We start from the raw sequence: 19,776 nt of genomic DNA on the forward strand, positions 1-19,776 counted from the left end.
GAAAGCTTCAGTATTTTTTTTTTTTTGCCATGAGGCAAGATACCGGTATGCAAATCTGATAGTTTTATACTTCTTACAGTTGTGTTCCTCTTCTTGCTAACACTTTACTGTTTTAGCCCCTAAATTTCACTTTTTCTCAAGATTAATTTCTAGTACTCCTGATGTATAAAATAAACATTTTTGACATCATGGGAAACTATGAATTTTATAAATGTATATAATTTTATTTGCAAGAACTCCATTAAGCCTCCTTACCTTCAATTTTACTTACAAATAGAGCTCTATAACACTTTTTTCTGTCTTAAAGTAAGTGTTTTTGTACAATGTGATTATTAAAAGAAATTAAAATGTGGTTGATATAAATTATGGTAATTGCTTTTGACATTAATTTGAACTTATAGCTGTGGTCAGGTAACTAATGCACAAAAAGATCTGAAAAAGTAAATATGAGCAATTATTTTTCAGTGTATGGTGTTGGTCTCTTTTAAACAAAATGTAATGGAAGCAGAAATACTTGTCCTTTATATACTTCTTGCAAACATCCTGTGACATTGAAAAATATGAAATAAAGATATTTTTGGTTTCATATTGCAGTCATACTTATCTGATCATCTGGGGAAAAATGGATAATTATCAATGTCATCTTTATTTTTGAAAAATGAGATAAATTCCCAAACCCTTTGAGCTATATCCTCCTTCACGAACTTGGTCCAAAATCCTTCACACTCTTGGTCCATTTCATCCTTGAGTACAGTCCCCTTACTTTAACCACGTTTACCCAAAAACATGGCAGGATTTTGTTGAATGGCTATAAAATGTATACCAAGGGAATATAGAAAAGAGAAGTCTAACTCATAGGGGTTTGGATTTGTTTGTTTCTTAAAGGTGTGGGAATGAGATAAAGGGGGGTCCTTGCAGGTATGAATAAATATAAGGAAGAAAATAAAAGCACTTTAGTTTTTGATAAGGACAGGTAGTGGTTGAGTCTCTTGATCCTGGAAGATCAAGAAACTTGACCTTGAACAAAGTGGTGAACTTGATTGTTGTAAAATCTAAGAAAGAGGAAAATGAACCATTAGTTGAACTATTAGATACTGATCTATTGAGGAATCTTAAATTCATCTGCTGTTTAAAATTTTAAGATATATAATTGGTTCTGTGATTCATGTTAAAATAATTCATTTACACTAGTGGAGAATCATTGGCACGTTTCTTCAAATGATTGAACCAATTGAAGAGAAATACAGATAACAAGAGTAAAACATGATGTTGCCTAAGAATGTGACACTGCACCGCTTACATTGTCCACGCTTTTGAAAATTATTTTATATGGTATAGTTTAAAAAATATATGGCATACAGTATTCTAGATTAATTGTGGTAAAAGTTATCATTTGTATCTGTACAAGTAATATTACAGTTTATGTAATATTTAAGACTTTTGTTTGAAGTTTATTGTATATACCTTGACCTATAAATGTACCTGTTTGGTCCTGTAGAAGTTTTCAGGTCTTGCTGCTCTTCAGGATGAATCCACCTGGTTTGAGTTGAGATGGCTCCAAGGTGCCTGACTTAACATACCTATCCCTTTTAATGCAGTTCTCCTTCTGCTGTCCTTTAGTTAGTTGTGCTAACAAAAAAACAAACAAACAAAACAACTGAGCCGCTTTTTCATTCTTTACTTGCCATTTTATAGTCCGGTTATTTTATGCACTGTAGAATATCTGGTATTCAAATTGTTGAATAAATTTTGTTAGAATGCTCTTGTTCTGCTTGCTTGGCCTTCTTAATTTAGGTACTATCAGAAAATATAATAAAACCATGCAAACATTACATTGTGTTGAGTTGTAATCAAGTCAGATTATAAAGGGGAATAGTTCCTGCCTTTATAAAGCTTATAAAAAGAACATTTTGAGAAATTTATAGAACTCAAATGAATATCATCTTGCCTGAAATTCTACCTTAATCCTAATACTCTCCATGAATTCACAACACAGAAATAGGAGAATACTTCCAATAGTAATAAATAGGGCATGATAGACATCATGTTAGTGCCATTCTCTTCCATGTTTCATTTCAGAGAGCATTAATTTAGAAGAATCTAGGTTCATGGTGATGCCATATTTAGTGTGAGCACATTGTGGTCTGTGAACAAGAGTCACAACAGTCTTATACACAGTATGTGCCAGGCACTGTGCTAACTGCTTAAAATGTGCCTTGTTATATATCAAGCCAGAGCATGGAAGGTGTGCTCTATGAACTTGGGATCTGGTATGGAAGAATGTAGAAAGTGCCTGGAATACAAAACTTATCACAAAACCGATTGAGAGAATAAACTTAAAAACCTGGCTCCTTCTTTGTTTCAATATGTTCTCAAAACTTACTTTCAAGCTATTCAGTTTATGACTCTGTTTCTGTTCATGGTATCATTTTAATTGTTATTTTCATTTTTAAATATGACAACTGTACTGTTAAGTTTTTTTTTAGTATATGTTTAATATGCTAAAAATTCCAATTAAATGTGTAATAGAATAATAGAGAACTGTTAGTTGCTTCCTTTTTACTTTGAGTTAAAATTTAGTGTGGCCCATGATATAGAAATATTACAACAAAAAGAAAAATAGGATTTTTATAGCTCTTTATTTAAAATAATGTAGAGCAACCTAGTATCAGTTGATTTTTTTTTGTTTTATGGTACTAGTTGCTTAAAGAAAATGTGCATCAGTTCTTTATTAGATTTCTTTATTAAAAACAAACAAGTCAGTGATTATGTTACACAAATTTGATTTGTTTTGTTTTCCAGGTGCAACAATAGAACACAGTGTATAGTAGTTACTGGGTCAGATGTATTTCCTGATCCATGTCCTGGAACATACAAATATCTTGAAGTCCAATATGAATGTGTCCCTTACAGTAAGTATGAAGTTTGTAGTTTTCACTTTCTCTAGCATTCCTCGTTGATGCTGAAAGACTACACATGTGAAAGAAGCATATGTTTATGGCCTACAAAACCATTATGCATGCAGAGCACTAACAGACTCGGGCCTCCAATTAGCTTCATGAAGTGTGGAAGGAAGCCATAGTGTGATGCTGGCCAAGTGTCTGTCTGTGTTCTTAAGTGTTTGGCTTTTAAGACTAGTGTTTTTCCAGAAAACAAACTTGAATTAGCTATTCAGTAGGGCAGATAGAAATCTGTACTTTTGCCCAATACCAGTTGCTGACAAATTGGTTTGGCTCACAGTTTTCTAAAGAAGGAATTGACTTTGGTTTTAATCGTGAGCTACTTGAATGGCTACCTGCTGTCGTGGTAACTTTAGTGCCTGGTAAAAGCTACCATTGTAGTAACTGAGGCAAGTGCTTTCCTGTTTTGTTTCCTTGTCCTTATAGGAGTATTTCTTTACCAGATCGTGTTGAAATCTTAACAGGAAATAAAATAGACATAACAAAGCCTTGATTATACTTCCATTTTTAATTTGACAACATCCATTAGATCCTGTAGAGGGACATTTAAAATTCAGTTGGAAATTTCATAAGTAGTCTTTAGCTAATGCTCTAATTCTGTGTAGTTCTCCTCCTAATTTCAGAATTCATACTGATAAATTGTATTCGTTACTTTCAATAGAAAAAAGCACTTTAGACAACTAAAAGTTTCAGTATACTACCTAATTTTCATAGGCTAGTTTGTTTGATAGTGTTCTTGTCTTCGTTACTGGAAAACAAGAGGTGTCTGTCACCTTAATTCATAGGCATTTGAATTGAGAGTTCTTTAACAGCAGTTTTACTGATTTGCGATAGTTTTATACACTGCTCTCCTTAAAAAAAAAAAAAAAAGATTTAAACTAAATAATGAAATTGCTTTTTCCAGAACCTCAACAACTAGATCACTAGTTCTGATAGATTTATATGTCCAAACTATCAATATTTCTAAAACCAGAGGGCTGAATTCAGATGGATATAGGATGTCCAATATGGTAGTAATACTTTCTTACACATCCTGTGAAGGCGCGGTCTCTTTTTCCTCTGCCCACAGTTTTGATAAATTGGCTTTTTGTGGGTATCAGTTAAAGGCCAAACACAGATTATCTTTTCTTTTCATCCCTGCTCTGTGTTCCTGTGTTACTGTGAAATGGATGCTTTTTATGTTTTCAGTATTTTCTATACCATTTGTAGGATTGGAAGCCTACTGAGTGCACTGATCTTTATACCATTTCTCTTATGTGTAGTGTTGGTGGCTTACATAATCATTCTCCTGTGCCACTAGAGGAATACTGTATTCTTTTGAGCTAACCAAAATTTTGTTCCGTAAAGTTGCTTTCATTTGAATTTATCATGGTTTCTGTCCTCAAATTAGAAAAGGAATACAGCATCCATTCCCAAACAGTGGAATCAGTCAGAGCTGCCAAGAATTGTCTTTCTGGAGCCAGTTCCTGTAACCTAGTCTATAGACCAAGAACAGTGTTAAGCAAATATTATTTTCAGACTCTTAAGTTATTTCTTGCTCTGTTTAAGAAAGAAAAATGTGGATATCTTCTGGAACATCTAACTTTCAAAATTTTACTTTTTCAGTTCTCCAGAAGTGTTGTATATTGTGCACTAAACTTGCAAATAGCTATACTCAGAGAAGTATTTGTTCTTTTTAGTTTTTGTCCTTAAAAAAAAAAACAAAACAAAAAAACCAGTAATTAATTTGCTGTTACCTTTCTAGATGTTTGCACGAATCAGAAATAAGTCTGGCTTTTTTTTTTTTTCAAATTATGCCATGTGAACAAATAGAATTATAATTCCTATATACTGTACAGTTGTGACACACTATAAATTGCATGGTTTTCACTAATATTAAAATTTAATGCAAAAGATCTTTTTAGATTGTTTTGATCTTAGGTAGGATCGTGTTTTTCCTTACCTCTTTTCCCCATTTTCCTCTCCTTTTGTTTCTTTATGCTTCTGTCATAGCCATCTCTTACACTTTTATTTTTCCCTTTCCCCTTGTTTTAATAGTGTTTTTGTGCATTGTATCATTTGCATACCCCTCTTAAACTTTGTATAGCTGATAAAAATTGTCACTATAACATTTATTATATGTCATTTACCACCTGGCTTTATGCCAGTTTCTATCCAAAGCAAATTCTCTAGGAATTCATACATCTGAAACTATATCCTCCTTTTTAAAAAATGTCCAAAAATTTCCCATGATTTTTGAAAATCTTAAAATGAATTTACTTAACAGAGTTTATTAGAAATGCTATTGTTTGTTTTACTCTTTATTATGGACAGGCACATGTAATATAATATGTGACATTTACACCTGCCCAGATAATGCCCATGTCAAAAATGTGTGTGTATCCAGAGTATCTTTTATCGCTAACAGAAATGTTAGTAATTGAATATATGTGTGTTTAAAGGAAGTCTTAAGGATCTTGTAGGATAAAAGAGAATAATTATTATACTTTCATATTTTACAGTCAAGATTTGGCTTCAGTTTTTGTGCCCTCTTTTTCAAATTGTCATCAAATTTACAAGTTATGCCATAATTTTAGCTATGTTTTCTTCATTAGAATGACCATTACTATTGATTAAATATTTTTCGTGAATAAGTGTGAGATTATTCAAAATGAAATAGTGTGTCACTTCAGGTACAGAGTATGTAGGCTTAAGTTTGTTTGGGTCAATTTTGTGTCTTGCATATCCATGTAGTTGTCCTCCACTGATGTTAGTGGGTCATGTATTTATGTTTGGTCTATAGAATAGTAAATGTATTGTTATGAATTAATTCATACAGTCCTGTAAGACAAGTTGCAATATACATTTGGCATGTGATGAAGAATGCTGGTTTTATTAATTTTATTGTATTTTTATATTCTTCTGGGTTGATGGAGTTTGGGCTGGTTTGACAGATATCTATCTGTCCTTTGAGTTTTCATAAAAATCATAATATAAAGACTTTTGTTTTCAATACCCATATCTTATGTGATTCATCAATCATCAAAAGTTTTTAGATCATTTTTTACATTGGGTGTTACTTCTGTTTTCATCAGAACTATAAATTATGTACAATTTATCTACATTTTATTCTCTTTAATATGTGATATCAGTTAAATCACAAAGGAAGAATTCCCTATTTAATATTTTGCTAAGTAAATGCACTGTCATTTTAGTGTATTACATGATAAAGCCTGGCCATTTTCAATTTATAGAAAACAAATATACTTTATAAATTCTTTATTGAACTTGTTTTAAGTTCTGTTCTAAATATGTAACATATTTTAAAATGTATTATTCCCATCCTTTACATTTACTTGATTTACTCAGTAAAATCATCCTTTCCTCAAAAAAAGAATACAGATCTGTATATAAATATAGACTGAGAAGTCACAACACTAATGATTTCTCTTATGCTCATTTTCCCACGACGCCCTTCCGTTATTGATTCTAAGCAGGTATAAGATTGCTCTTCCTTGAGGAGTAAGTTTAGAACTAGTGGTTTATAAAAAAAGAACTGTTTCATATCAGTAACACTGAACTTACTTTTACCTGATATAGTCAGAATTACACACGATAGAGCAAGTATGTTTCCTGAAAGTGGTTAAGTAGACCCAAGTCAGATGGGAAGGTGGTAGCGTAATGCAAAAGGTTATACGCTATTCCTATGGCAAAAATATTTGTGTGATATTTCCCCCTGAGGTATTTCAGGAGGTCAGTATTTAATCTTGATGAATTATTATAATTTTTAAAAATTAATCAGGCTAAGACATCTTAATGAAATGTGCAACCACAGTATCTTTGAATAATCAATTTGGAGATAGAGTATTAGCACACCCTAATGCATTTTAATAAGGAAAGAGGGAGAATCACAGACATTAATCTGGTCACTTTATGAAATTCAGGCAACATACTTCAAGGCCTACATACAGTCTAAAATAGTGTTTTATGGGTTGTTATTATTACAATTCTATTTACCAGGAAGAATCTTACATAGCAACCTTCCTAACTGTATAATCCGTTTCTTTAGACTTCTTGGAGGGAGGATTTTTTTTTCTCATATAACTGTAGTAATCAGGTTTGTTTTATGAAAGCATTTACCTTTTATGGGGTCTGTGGAGTCAAGGTATTTGCTTTGAATGCTCGGTATGATTGTCGCTGCATGCTAGCTTGCTTTCTGTGTAAATTGATGATGGTAGACGATGTCATAATAAGCTAACCATAATTCTTTCTTCCTTTTTCTCCTTGCCTACTCTGCTTGCTTTTTCCTTGTATGTATTTTGCTTACTTTTTTAAAAAATAGACTTAATACTACAAGTTTGAGATATGTGATATAGAGAATTTAATAAGAATTTTATAATATAAAACATACAAAAATTTAAATAAGTAAATTTACTAATTCTTAATGGGGAAGAAAGGTACTATGTTACCCCACCCTTAAAAATCCTTATTGGGGTAGCAGGAGAGATTTATTTATTCCGAAAAGGAGGCATTTTTTCCTTATAATTAAAATGGATTTTTCTAGAAATGAAAGATAAAAAAATGAAGTGTACTAAGATGCATAATTATATATATTTCTTCTTACATAAATATCTTAGAAAAGAATGTTAAAATATAACAATATCAGTATTCTTTAAATCAGACCTAAGCTCCACAATTGAGTTATTTTTATAAATATATTTTCCTGTTGTTATGCTTACCTGTTTTTATCAATTTAATAATGAGTTCATATGATAGATGGGGATGATATACCTTTGCATGCATTTGTGCCTGTAGCATACATAGATACAGTAAAACTTGGTAAAAATGCTGAGCGACTTGGAAAGGCAAGAGTATATATACCGTGCATTAGTGAAGAGTTTCATTATTTATTCAGGTACCCTAAGTGAAACAACATGCCAACATATTTGTATTGCCTCCTTAATCTACTAAAATGATTGATCCATGTTCTTTTATGTAACTTTAGAATCTTTCTCCTGCTAGGTTTTCCTGTTGTATGTTTCTCTTTATCCAAAGTAGTACAGCTCTTATTCTTCCTATATTTAGCATCTATTACGAATTCAGTCTTAGACTAATAGTCAATTTATTTTAATCTTTTTTCTTTTTTTCCTTGCACTTTTTTTTTGTTTCTCTTCCGATGCTTAAAATAGAAGTGGAGCAAAAAGGTAAATAACGTATACAGTCTGAACCCCAGCTCCTGTTATGTGCCTTATGGATGTTACCTCCTCCCTTCCCTCTCCCCACAATACTCCTGACATTAAAGTAATCAGCAGGATCTCATAAATGCACCTCATAAAGAAGTCGACTGTTTACAGTGAAATTATATGACTGCTAAATCTGGTGATGGGGTGAAAATTCTGAAGTCGGCCAGGGGGAGCTGCTCCTCCATTCTGTGTTTCTTTTTCACCCTTTATCTCTTTTTCTGACACCTTTGGATATTTTATTATTAAAGTGTCATCCTGCCTGGCTTCCAGAACCCTCTCCATAGCATGCCATGGTTCCAGGGTCTCCTGGTCGTTTCATCTCTGCTTTTCTTGTATTTACTTTTCTCTGTTCCTAATTACATTTTCCGAATATTTACGTTTCTTCAATTGAAGAACCTTTGTTTTCAGTCTAACTTTATAAAAGTTCTAAATAAGCCTTCACATTGGGTTTTTGTTTTATTTGCTTATTTGGTGTTTTGCTTTTTGAGGGTTTATAAGTGTGCTAGGGGAAGGAGGGTACGAAGCTGGGTCTAATATTTTGTACACTGCTATGCGCAAAGCTTAAAAGTTTTAAAGTATAAAATTACCAAATCAAAAGCTTGAAAACAATAGCAAAAGTGCACATTGTCAACTTAGCTGTGAATGATCTTAAACTTAGGTTTGCCCTTACGAAAACAAACCCAGCCACTTTGTATGCTGGTACATTGATTATGGTAACTTGAAGAAGGAAAGGTGGTACTTGTATTAAGTATAAACTACAAAAAAATCAAATGTTAATAAAACAAATTTTTTTCTCTTTTGATTTATGATCATTAAAACTTGTGTTTGCCTGTTTAATTTTTTTAACTTGGCTTAATTGTTGTCTTTTCTCTGTGACTGTTAGTTTTTGTGTGCCCTGGGACCTTGAAAGCAATTGTGGATTCACCATGTATATATGAAGCTGAACAAAAAGCAGGTGCTTGGTGCAAGGACCCTCTTCAGGCTGCAGATAAAATTTATTTCATGCCCTGGACTCCCTATCGTACCGATACTTTAATAGAATATGCTTCTTTAGAAGATTTCCAAAACAGTCGCCAAACAACAAACATATAAACTTCCAAATCGAGTAGATGGTACTGGATTTGTAGTATATGATTGGTGCTGTCTTCTTTAACAAAGAGAGAACAAGGAATATTGTGAAATTTGACTTGAGGACTAGAATTAAGAGTGGAGAGGCATAATTAACTATGCCAACTATCATGATACCTCACCATATAGATGGGGAGGAAGACTGATATCGACCTAGCAGTTGATGAAAATGGCTTATGGGTCATTTATGCCACTGAACAGAACAATGGAATGATAGTTATTAGCCAACTAAATCCATATACTCTTCGATTTGAAGCAACGTGGGAGACTGTGTATGACAAACGTGCTGCATCAAATGCTTTTATGATCTGCGGAGTCCTCTATGTGGTCAGGTCAGTTTATCAAGACAATGAGAGTGAAACAGGCAAGAATGCAATTGATTACATTTACAATACCCGATTAAACCGAGGAGAGTATGTAGATGTTCCTTTCCCCAACCAATACCAGTATATTGCTGCAGTGGATTACAATCCTAGAGATAACCAACTCTACGTGTGGAACAATAACTTCATTTTACGATAATTCTCTGGAGTTTGGTCCACCGGATCCTGCCCAAGGTAAGAACGTTTGCTTGCTAATGCTCATGTCTTTATGAATAGCTTACTTTTAAAAGACTCAGAGGTTTTTTGTGTGTTGTTTTTTTTTTTTTCTGTCCGTTTTCTTCCCCTTTTCATGGTTAAAGCTCAAAGGATGATGTCGTGGTATTTCATGTTGGCATGTAGTGTGTACATTTTACCCTGATTTTGGCCCATTTTCTTTCTTTGAATTTTTTCATTTAAATGTTGACTTCAAAAATTGTAACATCATTAGTTGGTTTTGTTTTGCATTGCTAAGAATGTAATACCAGCTACGAGCCTGTTAGCTTTGTGTTTTTTTTGTTTTTCTTTTCCTATTCCTACCTGACTTCTGAATTGATTACAATCTATGTGCAGACCTTTTAACTTCTTGGCGCCAGTGGTTAAGGGAAATGTGTGTTAGGAAATCCCAGGAGAATTGTCAGGCTTGATGTACAATGTCAGGCATAAGTGTTCTGAAGTTGTGGTGTCTGCTATCTGGGTAGGAAAGGGAGCCATCCAACATCTTCCTAGTAGAATCACACATTTTTATTTCCTGATAATTAGTGATGGTTTTAAGTAAATATTTCTGTGACTTCAACTGTCACACATCGACTAAGCATTAAATGATCCCAAGTGATGATTTATGAAGATGGATAAGCTCACGTTTTCAATTTGTGTTCTCTTTAGGTACTTTATGGAGGATCATTACTTTAGAAAGTAATGTAAAATCTTTGGAAATACATTTTAGTTGTCAATTATATTCAGTTCTGTGGAAAACAATTTTTGAGGGTAAATTAAATGAATATTTCATTAAAACCAGATTACCTCATACTCATGATAAAGTAACTGATTCATATATTGCTATAAAGCTTGCATTATGTCTTTTCTATTTGAACAATAGCATTTGTGTTTTAAAGCTGAATATTTCAATTTACCTAGTTAATTGGAATGTTCAAATTACTGAGTTACTTCAAAATTTTAGGAACCAGAAAGTTCTTTGGAACTTTGACATGATTAAATCAGTCTCTTCAACAAGGTGGAAAAGAAATTAGTATCTTTTTCTATTAAAGCAATACATACACATCCACAGACTTAAACATAATTACATGTACGTATACATATTTTTAAGATATGTTATTACTGAGTTCTAAATATTCTAATAGGGTCAGGACCTAAGAACAGAAGCCACAGCTTTTTATAGTTGAAATTCTCATTCGAGTCTTTCTAGTATACCAAAAATATGTAATTTTTGCTTAAAAAGAGAATAATGGCATATTGTTACTCTAATTCATGTATGTCTGAAATTTTTTAGCTTAAAATTACAGTGGTAATGTCTGTTGTTAAATTTTCAGCAATTAAATCTTTGAGGCATAAAAATCTTTATTGATAATATAGAATCATTTACTTTTAAATTTAGACATATCTTTTTTCCCATAGGACCAGTAATTTGGGATGTTTCTGTATCTCAACTGTCTAGTTACCATCCTTCTCTTTACCTATAGGTTGTTAAAGGCAAACTTCAGAAATTGACAAAATTTGACCATTGTGTATTGATCCTTGTGTTAATCTTTTTTGTAACCTGTATTACTCTCACAGCTGTTAAATTTGTTTTGGGCAGCAAAAAATCACTTGCCCTCTATGAGGAAAAAAAGAAATAAATACTTTTAGAAATGCAAATTCATAGGCAACAACTGAAGGGTTGTGAATAAATTGAGTTACAGGTTCAATTCAACAAAGAATCATTGGCCCTGTCCACTGGTCACACAATATAAGATGAATAATAATGTCATTTTCCACATGTGGCTTATTTTCTGGTAAATAGTATTGATCCATTTCAGATGAAAAAGTCTGTGATAATTTAGATATTTTTTGGAAAGAGCGGTTATCTGCTTTGAAAATGAGAAACTTGGCATATTTGGTAGTTGTGTTCCTACAACTGTGTTTTGTTATCCAGTATATTTAGCCATTCTTAAATACTCCTGGAAAGTGAGAATTCATATTGACCCCTTATTAAGCCCTTAATGGTAGAAAAAGTTTTATATGACCTAAATTTCTCTTGCTACTGTTGGAACCATATTCTCTTCTTTCTTTCTTATAATTTATCTTCATATGCTTTTAGAGACTCCTGTCTCTCTCATCCAAGATGTGTGCTGATATCTATATGCATGGAGATGGGGCCTCGTAGAACTATTCTGGACCATCAATTTAGGTCAAATCAATAAGCTACTGTCAGCTTTTAAGAAGCAAGATCCACAAAACTGATAGGACAAAGCAATCAGAGAATTCAGGTCTTCAGCTGTCATAAAGCAATGATTGACTGGTTTGGCTGTAATTCAGAGCCTTATGTACTGGCTTTGCTTAACCATGTGTGTTACCAAGGTGTATATACATTGGTGTATAAAATGGTAAAATTACCACTCCTTTCATTTTTTGTTGTGGACTGTTGCATAGTGTATTAACTTCAATACTTTTCCCCATTTATAAGCCCAAGCCTTTTTATTCCTAACAGGGCAAGTATATTATTTCTTTACCCTAATCATGGTTTTCAAATACATCTTTTTTTTTTCTTTGAATTTTTAACCTTATGTGATCTCTGCATAGTTCATTCACTCCATTTCTCTAAACTAAGTCTGTTTTTCTTTTCACCTTCTCCCTCTCTAGAGTGGGCTTAGGAAAAACTTTTTCAGTTCCTTTTTTATAAACTCTTTTATATTTCTTAATCTGGATTGCTTTATATTTACTTTATCTGCAAATTTGATATTTCAGGTATTATTGAAAAAACACGATGTCTTGGGTTTTGAAAGTTCCTGAATATTTGTCTTGGAGTAATTTTAAAGTATGACACTTCAATAATAGGAGAAGAAAATTTTATCAACAGAAATAGGTTGATTTATTTAGGAAGTGGATTCAAGAATCCCTATTTCTTGAAACCTCTTTCCACTGATCATGACTGCTCAATAAAAGATGATCATTATTTTTAGACATTGAATAAAAGTAAATTTAATGAATACACAGTTTTGCCTTTCCAGGCCATGGACTCACTGTAATAACTGGAGTTTATTCAGTGAACAGAACAGTGAGTGGGTTCTTGGACCTGGATGAGGGAAGTGCTACCCGTAGCATAAATGGATGCTGTTAGTAAACTGTAGTTAGTAAACACCATCATAGTAAATTGAAGCATTCTGTATGTGCTTGTTGAAATTTTCATGGGTAGTTCTTAAGTGTGTTTATTAGCACTTTCTTAGCACTGTTCCTACATCTCTATACTCAAATGATAAGCGTAGGCAGAATGCTAAGTCATTTAATCTGAGTGTTTGACATAACACCCTGATAACTCTGGGACAGAACTTTGTAAAATCAGACTAGATTTGAGATAAAATTCTATTGTGGGTTGCCATGTGTTTTCTGTTACCATTTTTAGGGTATTCTTGAGTTTTGAATCTTTTGCCATGTCAGTTTCATTATGAAACTTTTTATCATCTGTTGCTCTAGTATTTTATGTTATCTTCCTGCATGTTGTCTTGTTTTAGAGATTTACACAGAAAAGTCTCAGTTAAATGCTCTAAAATAAAGGCAGAATGTTTTGGGGGGGGTGCCATACTTTTCGAGAGTCTATGAAAATCTTTTATGTAGAAAAGATCATAACATTTAAGAATATAGCCAGGTGACCCTAAACAAATTGCCTAACCTCCATGGCTCAAGTTTCTCATCTGTAAAAGGAAGATAATCATAGTGCCTACTTCACGGGGTTGTGGCAAGGATTAAATAAGATGATCTGATGATCCATGAATGGTGATTAGCATAGCATCTGGTACATAAATGCTGAATAAGTGTAGGCTTTTATCATTATCAGATGCCCTGTTGGGACCTGTCTTCACTTCTGGAAGAAATATTAATTTTTAGAAACAACCTCTGCATTTGTGGCTTTGTCATTAGAAAAAATGGCTTTCCTTGAAGGTGCTAAACTTCAGCCTTGCAAAATTCCAGAGATCCTCATGGTCTTTAGGAAGGGTTTAATTTTGCCACATACAAGTTTACTTTCATGTTTTTCACAACGTCCCAATATTTCATTGATTTATCTTTGAAGAATGTGTTGATTCCCTTTAAACTTTTGATGAAGAAAAGGTGAAAATGTATGAAATTTTTTCTCAAAAACACATTGCATGTTGCATGAAATGTTGTGCATTTACCAGAGGTCATTTTATTACCTACCTTGACTCAGTTTTTATGAATCTTCCCTGGATGTTTAGGTAACAGATCGCTAATTGCAGTATTGTTAATTCGTACTTCAGTGATTAAATATGTACCACTTAATGCGGTGTCAAGAGATACATAAGACGGTGTGGCACTAAACCATTTTGCTCTGCCCTTTTCCTTTTGCTCCGATTCCCCACTACTCTTTAAGATTTGATTCAGAGGCAGTCATTTGACACTTCTGTAAAAGATTGTGATGCTTTTGACAAATGTTAATTGAGAAAGCACTGAAAGCCTGGCTGCATTGTAATCAAAAGAAAATTACAGAGGTTTAACAAGATGTCAGGCAAGTGCTTTATAGGAAAAGATAGACAGGTTTGAATAGGTTTCTGCAGCAGCTGGCTAGACATGATGTTTGACTAATGTACACAGGCATCTCTCATATGGTCAATAAATTATGCCCTGGAAATAAAACACATGATTAAGAAATTTCTCTTGCGAAAGAAGGAAAAAAGGTGTAGAAAGTGTGCAGTATGCATTTACGGACAACAAGAGGTGTCTCACTGCTAAAGAACTAAAACAAACGCACACTACTTTTTGTGGTGAACTTAGGAAACTCTGTCAGTAGTGGCAGGAATATATAAATAACTATTTATGGACCACAGCTTAAAATATTAAACATATTAGTGATTATATAAACTTGTTTTCTAAGTTCTAAAGTTCTAGTTTGTTTCTCACATTATAGAGAAAGCATAAAATAACTTAATGTTTTTGTAAGATTTTTGAAAAATAGTTATTTTTAATTTGCTGTACTCAAATCATTGAAATTTACAGCATCATATGTATAAGGTTTTTTTTTTTTTAATTTTTTTTTTTCAACGTTTATTTATTTTCGGGACAGAGAGAGACAGAGCATGAACGGGGAGGGGCAGAGAGAGAGGGAGACACAGAATCGGAAACAGGCTCCAGGCTCCGAGCCATCAGCCCAGAGCCTGACGCGGGGCTCGAACTCACGGACCGCGAGATCATGACCTGGCTGCAGTCGGTTAAGCGTCCGACTTCAGCCAGGTCACGATCTCGCGGTCCAGGAGTTCGAGCCCCGCGTCAGGCTCTGGGCTGATGGCTCGGAGCCTGGAGCCTGCTTCCGATTCTGTGTCTCCCTCTCTCTCTGCCCCTCCCCCGTTCATACTCTGTCTCTCTCTGTCCCGAAAATAAATAAACGTTGAAAAAAAAAAAAAAAGAGACAGTAATCTATAAGTGTTGATAAAACTTTAGTGTGATCACCTAATAGATTTTATTTAATGTATTTTTTTTATTTTTGAGAGACAGAGGGAGACAGAGCACAGGTAGGGGAGGGGCAGAGGGAGAGGGAGACACAGAATCCGAAGCAAGCTCCAGGCTCTGAGCTGTCGGCACAGAGCCTGACGCCAGGCTCGAACTCACAGACCCAGAGATCTGGCCCTGAGCCGAAGTCGGACGCTTAACCAGCTGAGCCACCAAGGCGCCCCCTAATAGATTTTAAATGATAGCATTAAAGTTTTACTGACAGAATTTTCGTTGTTTAAACTAATTAAATGGTAGTTAATGAAGGAAACATTAAGCTCCATTATTTTTTAACCTGGTGGATTTAACAGTTGGAAAGTAATGCTAGAAGTCAACCTTTTAAAATAATTTCCTTTTTAAGTTTATACTCTAAATGTGTAACTGTGGTTCCTTTTATACTCTTTGTTCAAGTCGGTAAGATAATGTAGGGTTGTTTTCAAATTAGGCATGATTTGATCTAACCTGTTATCTTGATAAGAGATTGCATTGTAACCTGTGACCAGAAGAGTTGCTTTTTCTGCCTACATTTTCAAATGTAAATATGCCTAACGAAGCCTCAGATGTTTCCTTACTAACACAGCACAAGCATGCCAAGCTTATCTTCTGTTTGGATCTAATCAGGCATGCTCAAAATTCTCTCAAGCAAGAATGGCTGCTGGGTGGAAAGATGTCACAGTATTTATTTTCCTGCAAGATGTAGAGTGGGTGACTAAATTTTCTGTTGTCTTAATTATATATAATTGTCAGGTTTTTATTGATACTTTGATTATTTATAGGGTATGAATTTATATAAAAAAGAATTTTTCCATATTGTTTCATTTAACATATAATATATTTGGTGTGGACACCGCAACTTTATTTAAAACCGACCTTCGGTTTCTGTTGGATGATGCATCATAAAATATACTTAAATTGTACTCTCAAATATTTCATTGAGATACAGACTTAACACAATTCGAGTCGAACAGACAAACCGATAGTAAAGCCTCCACGACCATCACTTAGTCAATGATATGAGTAAATTGACATAAATGAATGGATTTATTCTTTCTCCGACCTTACTGGCGTTCTCACTAATTCTCATTTCGTTGGACTTGGGGTAACTGGATGGGAGGGGTTTTGTGTTGTGTTTGTGCCTATACACGTTCCCGTGTGTGCCTGTATGTGAGAGCAAGTGTGTGTTTGAGGTTAATATACTCATCTTTTTTCCATAGTGCCTACCACAGCTGTGACAATAACTTCTTCAGCTGAGCTGTTCAAAACCACAGTACCAACCACAAGCACTGCTTCACAGAAAGGCCCCATGAGCACAACCGTAGCCGGATCACAGGAAGGAAGCAAGGGGACAAAACCACCTCCAGCAGTTTCTACAACCAAAATTCCTCCTGTAACAAATATTTTTCCCCTGCCAGAGAGATTCTGCGAGGCATTAGACGCGAGGGGGATAAAGTGGCCTCAGACTCAAAGGGGAATGATGGTTGAACGACCGTGTCCCAAGGGAACAAGAGGTATTTCTTGTAAAATGCCAAACGTCTATTTTTAAATTCAGTAAGTTGGTTCTGAATTACACCGAGGTGATTTCGAGGAAAGAGAGACATTGATGATAACTACCTCTGTTATTATTTTTGTTAACTTTGGTAACAAAACATCTGTAGACAACGGTTCATAAACTGCAAAAGTTATTGAAGGTCGGGCTGTGAATTACCTCTCCCTTTTAAAGACCTGGGTCAAGCGTGGCATTTTTTGCCCATGGACTCCAGTGAGGCTTCTTACAGCTGCCTTTCTCATTAGGAGTATCATTTTGGATGAGTCCCAAGAAAATCAAGGGCTTTTTGTTTGTTTGCTGTAAATGTCTGATACTTCAATGCTGACTTTATATTTACTGTTTACAATCTGCATTATACCCTACTTTTTGTCAGTTACTGTCAACCACTTCCATTAGCGTTTATTCAAAATTTAACATGCAGAGTAGTATCATCCTAGCTGATTTCCCGAATGCCTGCAGAAAAATGGTTTCAATTTCACTGTTGTTTTCTACATCTGTTGTAGGAACTGCCTCCTATCTCTGCATGGTTTCCACTGGAACATGGAACCCTAAGGGCCCCGATCTTAGCAACTGTACCTCACACTGGGTAAATCAGCTGGCTCAGAAGGTTGGTTGGAACCTTTTAATATGATACACATTGGTGATTAAGGGCTTTAACGTCTAACATAAATAATTTAGCTTTGTATGTTAAAACCAGCTTCATTGCTCTTTGTTCAGTATAAAAATTTTAAAAATTATGCATAGTTTTGTCTGTAAACTATTTGTTCAAAGTTACATATGTTTTGGGGCATGCTGTTTTCTATGTTAAGCTTTTTAATGAATACATACTTGCTTAATTTCATTCATATTTAGTTTGTTCTGTTTCTTTTGATGTTTGTAAGACAAATAGTCCATTGGCCTAATAAATCAAATATCATTAAGTTTGCAACTGAATCCACAGAATGCAAGCAGATGTTTATGCTTTATATCACAGATGATTATAATAGAATCAATAAAAATGACTTTAAAAGGCATTAGTAACTTTAATATTACAGTGTAATGCAGTGACATTTTAGTTTCTCCTTCCTCATTCACCTTTCTGAAATGCAAGCAAGTGGTAGATAACACCTCCCAGTATCATGCTGATTACATTCTGGTTTAAATTTCTGGATCTTTGGAATAAATAAATCAGATTTTTAAGCAGCTGTTTAAAATGGTGGTAGTGAAATTGAGAGAGAGCCATCTAAAAGATTTTTTTAAAAAGGGATTTCTGGTTTTCTTCTTTTCATTTCTTTTCAAGGTCTGGTTAAGAATTTCTTTTGTGTCTTGAGGATTTAAGAACCTTTAATCATCTGAAATGAAGAGAAAGTTATTGGTCTCAGTTAGTTGCAGATTTTGACATATTTGCAACTATTTCTCTCACCACAACAGAGATACTCGGGAAAAGAACAAGAAGCCACAAACAGAACAAGAAGTCATACTGACATAATATAAATTGTCATTTCAGATCAGAAGTGGAGAAAACGCTGCTAGTCTTGCCAATGAACTGGCGAAACATACCAAAGGGCCAGTGTTTGCTGGAGATGTGAGTTCTTCGGTGAGATTGATGGAGCAGTTGGTGGACATTCTTGATGCACAGCTGCAGGAACTGAAACCTAGTGAAAAGGATTCCGCTGGACGGAGTTATAACAAGGTAGGTAGGAATTTCCTGTTATTTAGTCAGACATTTTATATGGCAGCTCTTCATTCTTCTAGCGTTGGACTGCCAAACCCCTGCCCCCCATGCTTGACATATACTTAGAAACAAAATTTCTAATTCGGTTAATTTCCCAAGAGAGAATTAGAGTTGAGAAAGGAGCAACATGACCAAAAAAAAAAGTTAAAATCTCTGAGGGAGATTTTAGTTGGTAGCAAACATTGCCTGATTGTGGTCAGTACTCCCACTTAACAAACGCATTATCTGCACTTGAAGAGATTATGTGTTACACACCTCATACACTCTGGACGCTAATACATGCAACTCTTACGGTGGCAGCAAAATTGTACCGCATAGAGGAATGTTAGCCACTATAATACTGTTTTCAATTGCAGGTTTGGGGAGAAGGACAGGTTTCCCTCTCTAAGAGGATGGTGTTATTAGTGCTCTTAATCTTTCCTAATATGACAAAAACTTGGTAGCTCTTTTAACCATACTATAAAATAAGCCTATGGGATTCATATTAAGCCAAAATCCGTGGCTAATATGGTTTTATAGGGTTAAAAAAGTAGACACTTTTGTTTCTTTTAACCACATATTTTGGCTCTAGTTTTATCACAGTGCTTTGGATTAGTATATTTAATAAAATGCAGCTATAAACTGTAAATGTGCAGTTTTGGCAGTCAGCGTAAACTCACAAAAATCCAGAGGACTGCTGTGCATAATAAACTTTGAGCTCAGGAACACAAGCCTAAGTTTTGAGGATTTCTTTTTTCCTCATTTTTGACAGATAAAATCTAACCTCTGATTTTCTTTTCTTTTACTAAAAAGCTCCAAAAACGAGAGAAGACATGCAGGGCTTACCTTAAGGTATCTCTCCTGTGCTGTCACCCTGCTTTCTCCCTCCTTCAGCTACCTGCCACGCTTTCTCATCTTGCTGCATGATCCAATGTATTTCAGTCTTTGATAATTATATAATGTGCCCCATATCAGCTGTACAAATGTTGGCTTTTCTCGGGTATATTACTCTCAGAATAAGCAAATAATTTACTTTTATAATTTTTGCTCTTTCTTCATTTATCCAAACATGCAAGAATTTTAATGAAATATCCTCTGAATTGGAAAGTAATCATACAGTCTCTTTGTTTCCTGTTGTCATCTCTGTGGATTA

The 19,776-nt window shown here is 34.3% G+C and overlaps 1 protein-coding gene and 1 long non-coding RNA gene across 2 annotated transcripts in view; one reads left to right on the top strand and one right to left on the bottom strand.

Moving 5' to 3' along the window:
• Positions 1 to 19,776, top strand: part of ADGRL2 (adhesion G protein-coupled receptor L2) — a 160,173-nt gene that overhangs the window by 101,245 nt on the left and 39,152 nt on the right. Inside the window, 11 exon segments of the mRNA XM_032594329.1 lie at positions 2,803 to 2,912; positions 9,066 to 9,265; positions 9,267 to 9,317; positions 9,319 to 9,394; positions 9,397 to 9,447; positions 9,450 to 9,829; positions 9,831 to 9,867; positions 16,599 to 16,892; positions 17,434 to 17,537; positions 18,417 to 18,602; positions 19,437 to 19,475. Of these exon segments, the coding sequence (XP_032450220.1) occupies positions 2,803 to 2,912; positions 9,066 to 9,265; positions 9,267 to 9,317; positions 9,319 to 9,394; positions 9,397 to 9,447; positions 9,450 to 9,829; positions 9,831 to 9,867; positions 16,599 to 16,892; positions 17,434 to 17,537; positions 18,417 to 18,602; positions 19,437 to 19,475 (1,528 nt within the window).
• On the bottom strand, positions 1,489 to 18,552 carry LOC115520725. Its single transcript, XR_004343974.1, has 3 exons — positions 18,470 to 18,552; positions 9,594 to 9,596; positions 1,489 to 1,629 (listed from the first exon to the last, which is right to left on the bottom strand). It is a non-coding gene; the product is annotated as an uncharacterized LOC115520725 (long non-coding RNA).

The sequence above is a fragment of the Lynx canadensis genome, chromosome C1 (genome assembly GCF_007474595.2).
Source record: "Lynx canadensis isolate LIC74 chromosome C1, mLynCan4.pri.v2, whole genome shotgun sequence".
Taxonomy (NCBI): domain Eukaryota; kingdom Metazoa; phylum Chordata; class Mammalia; order Carnivora; family Felidae; genus Lynx; species Lynx canadensis.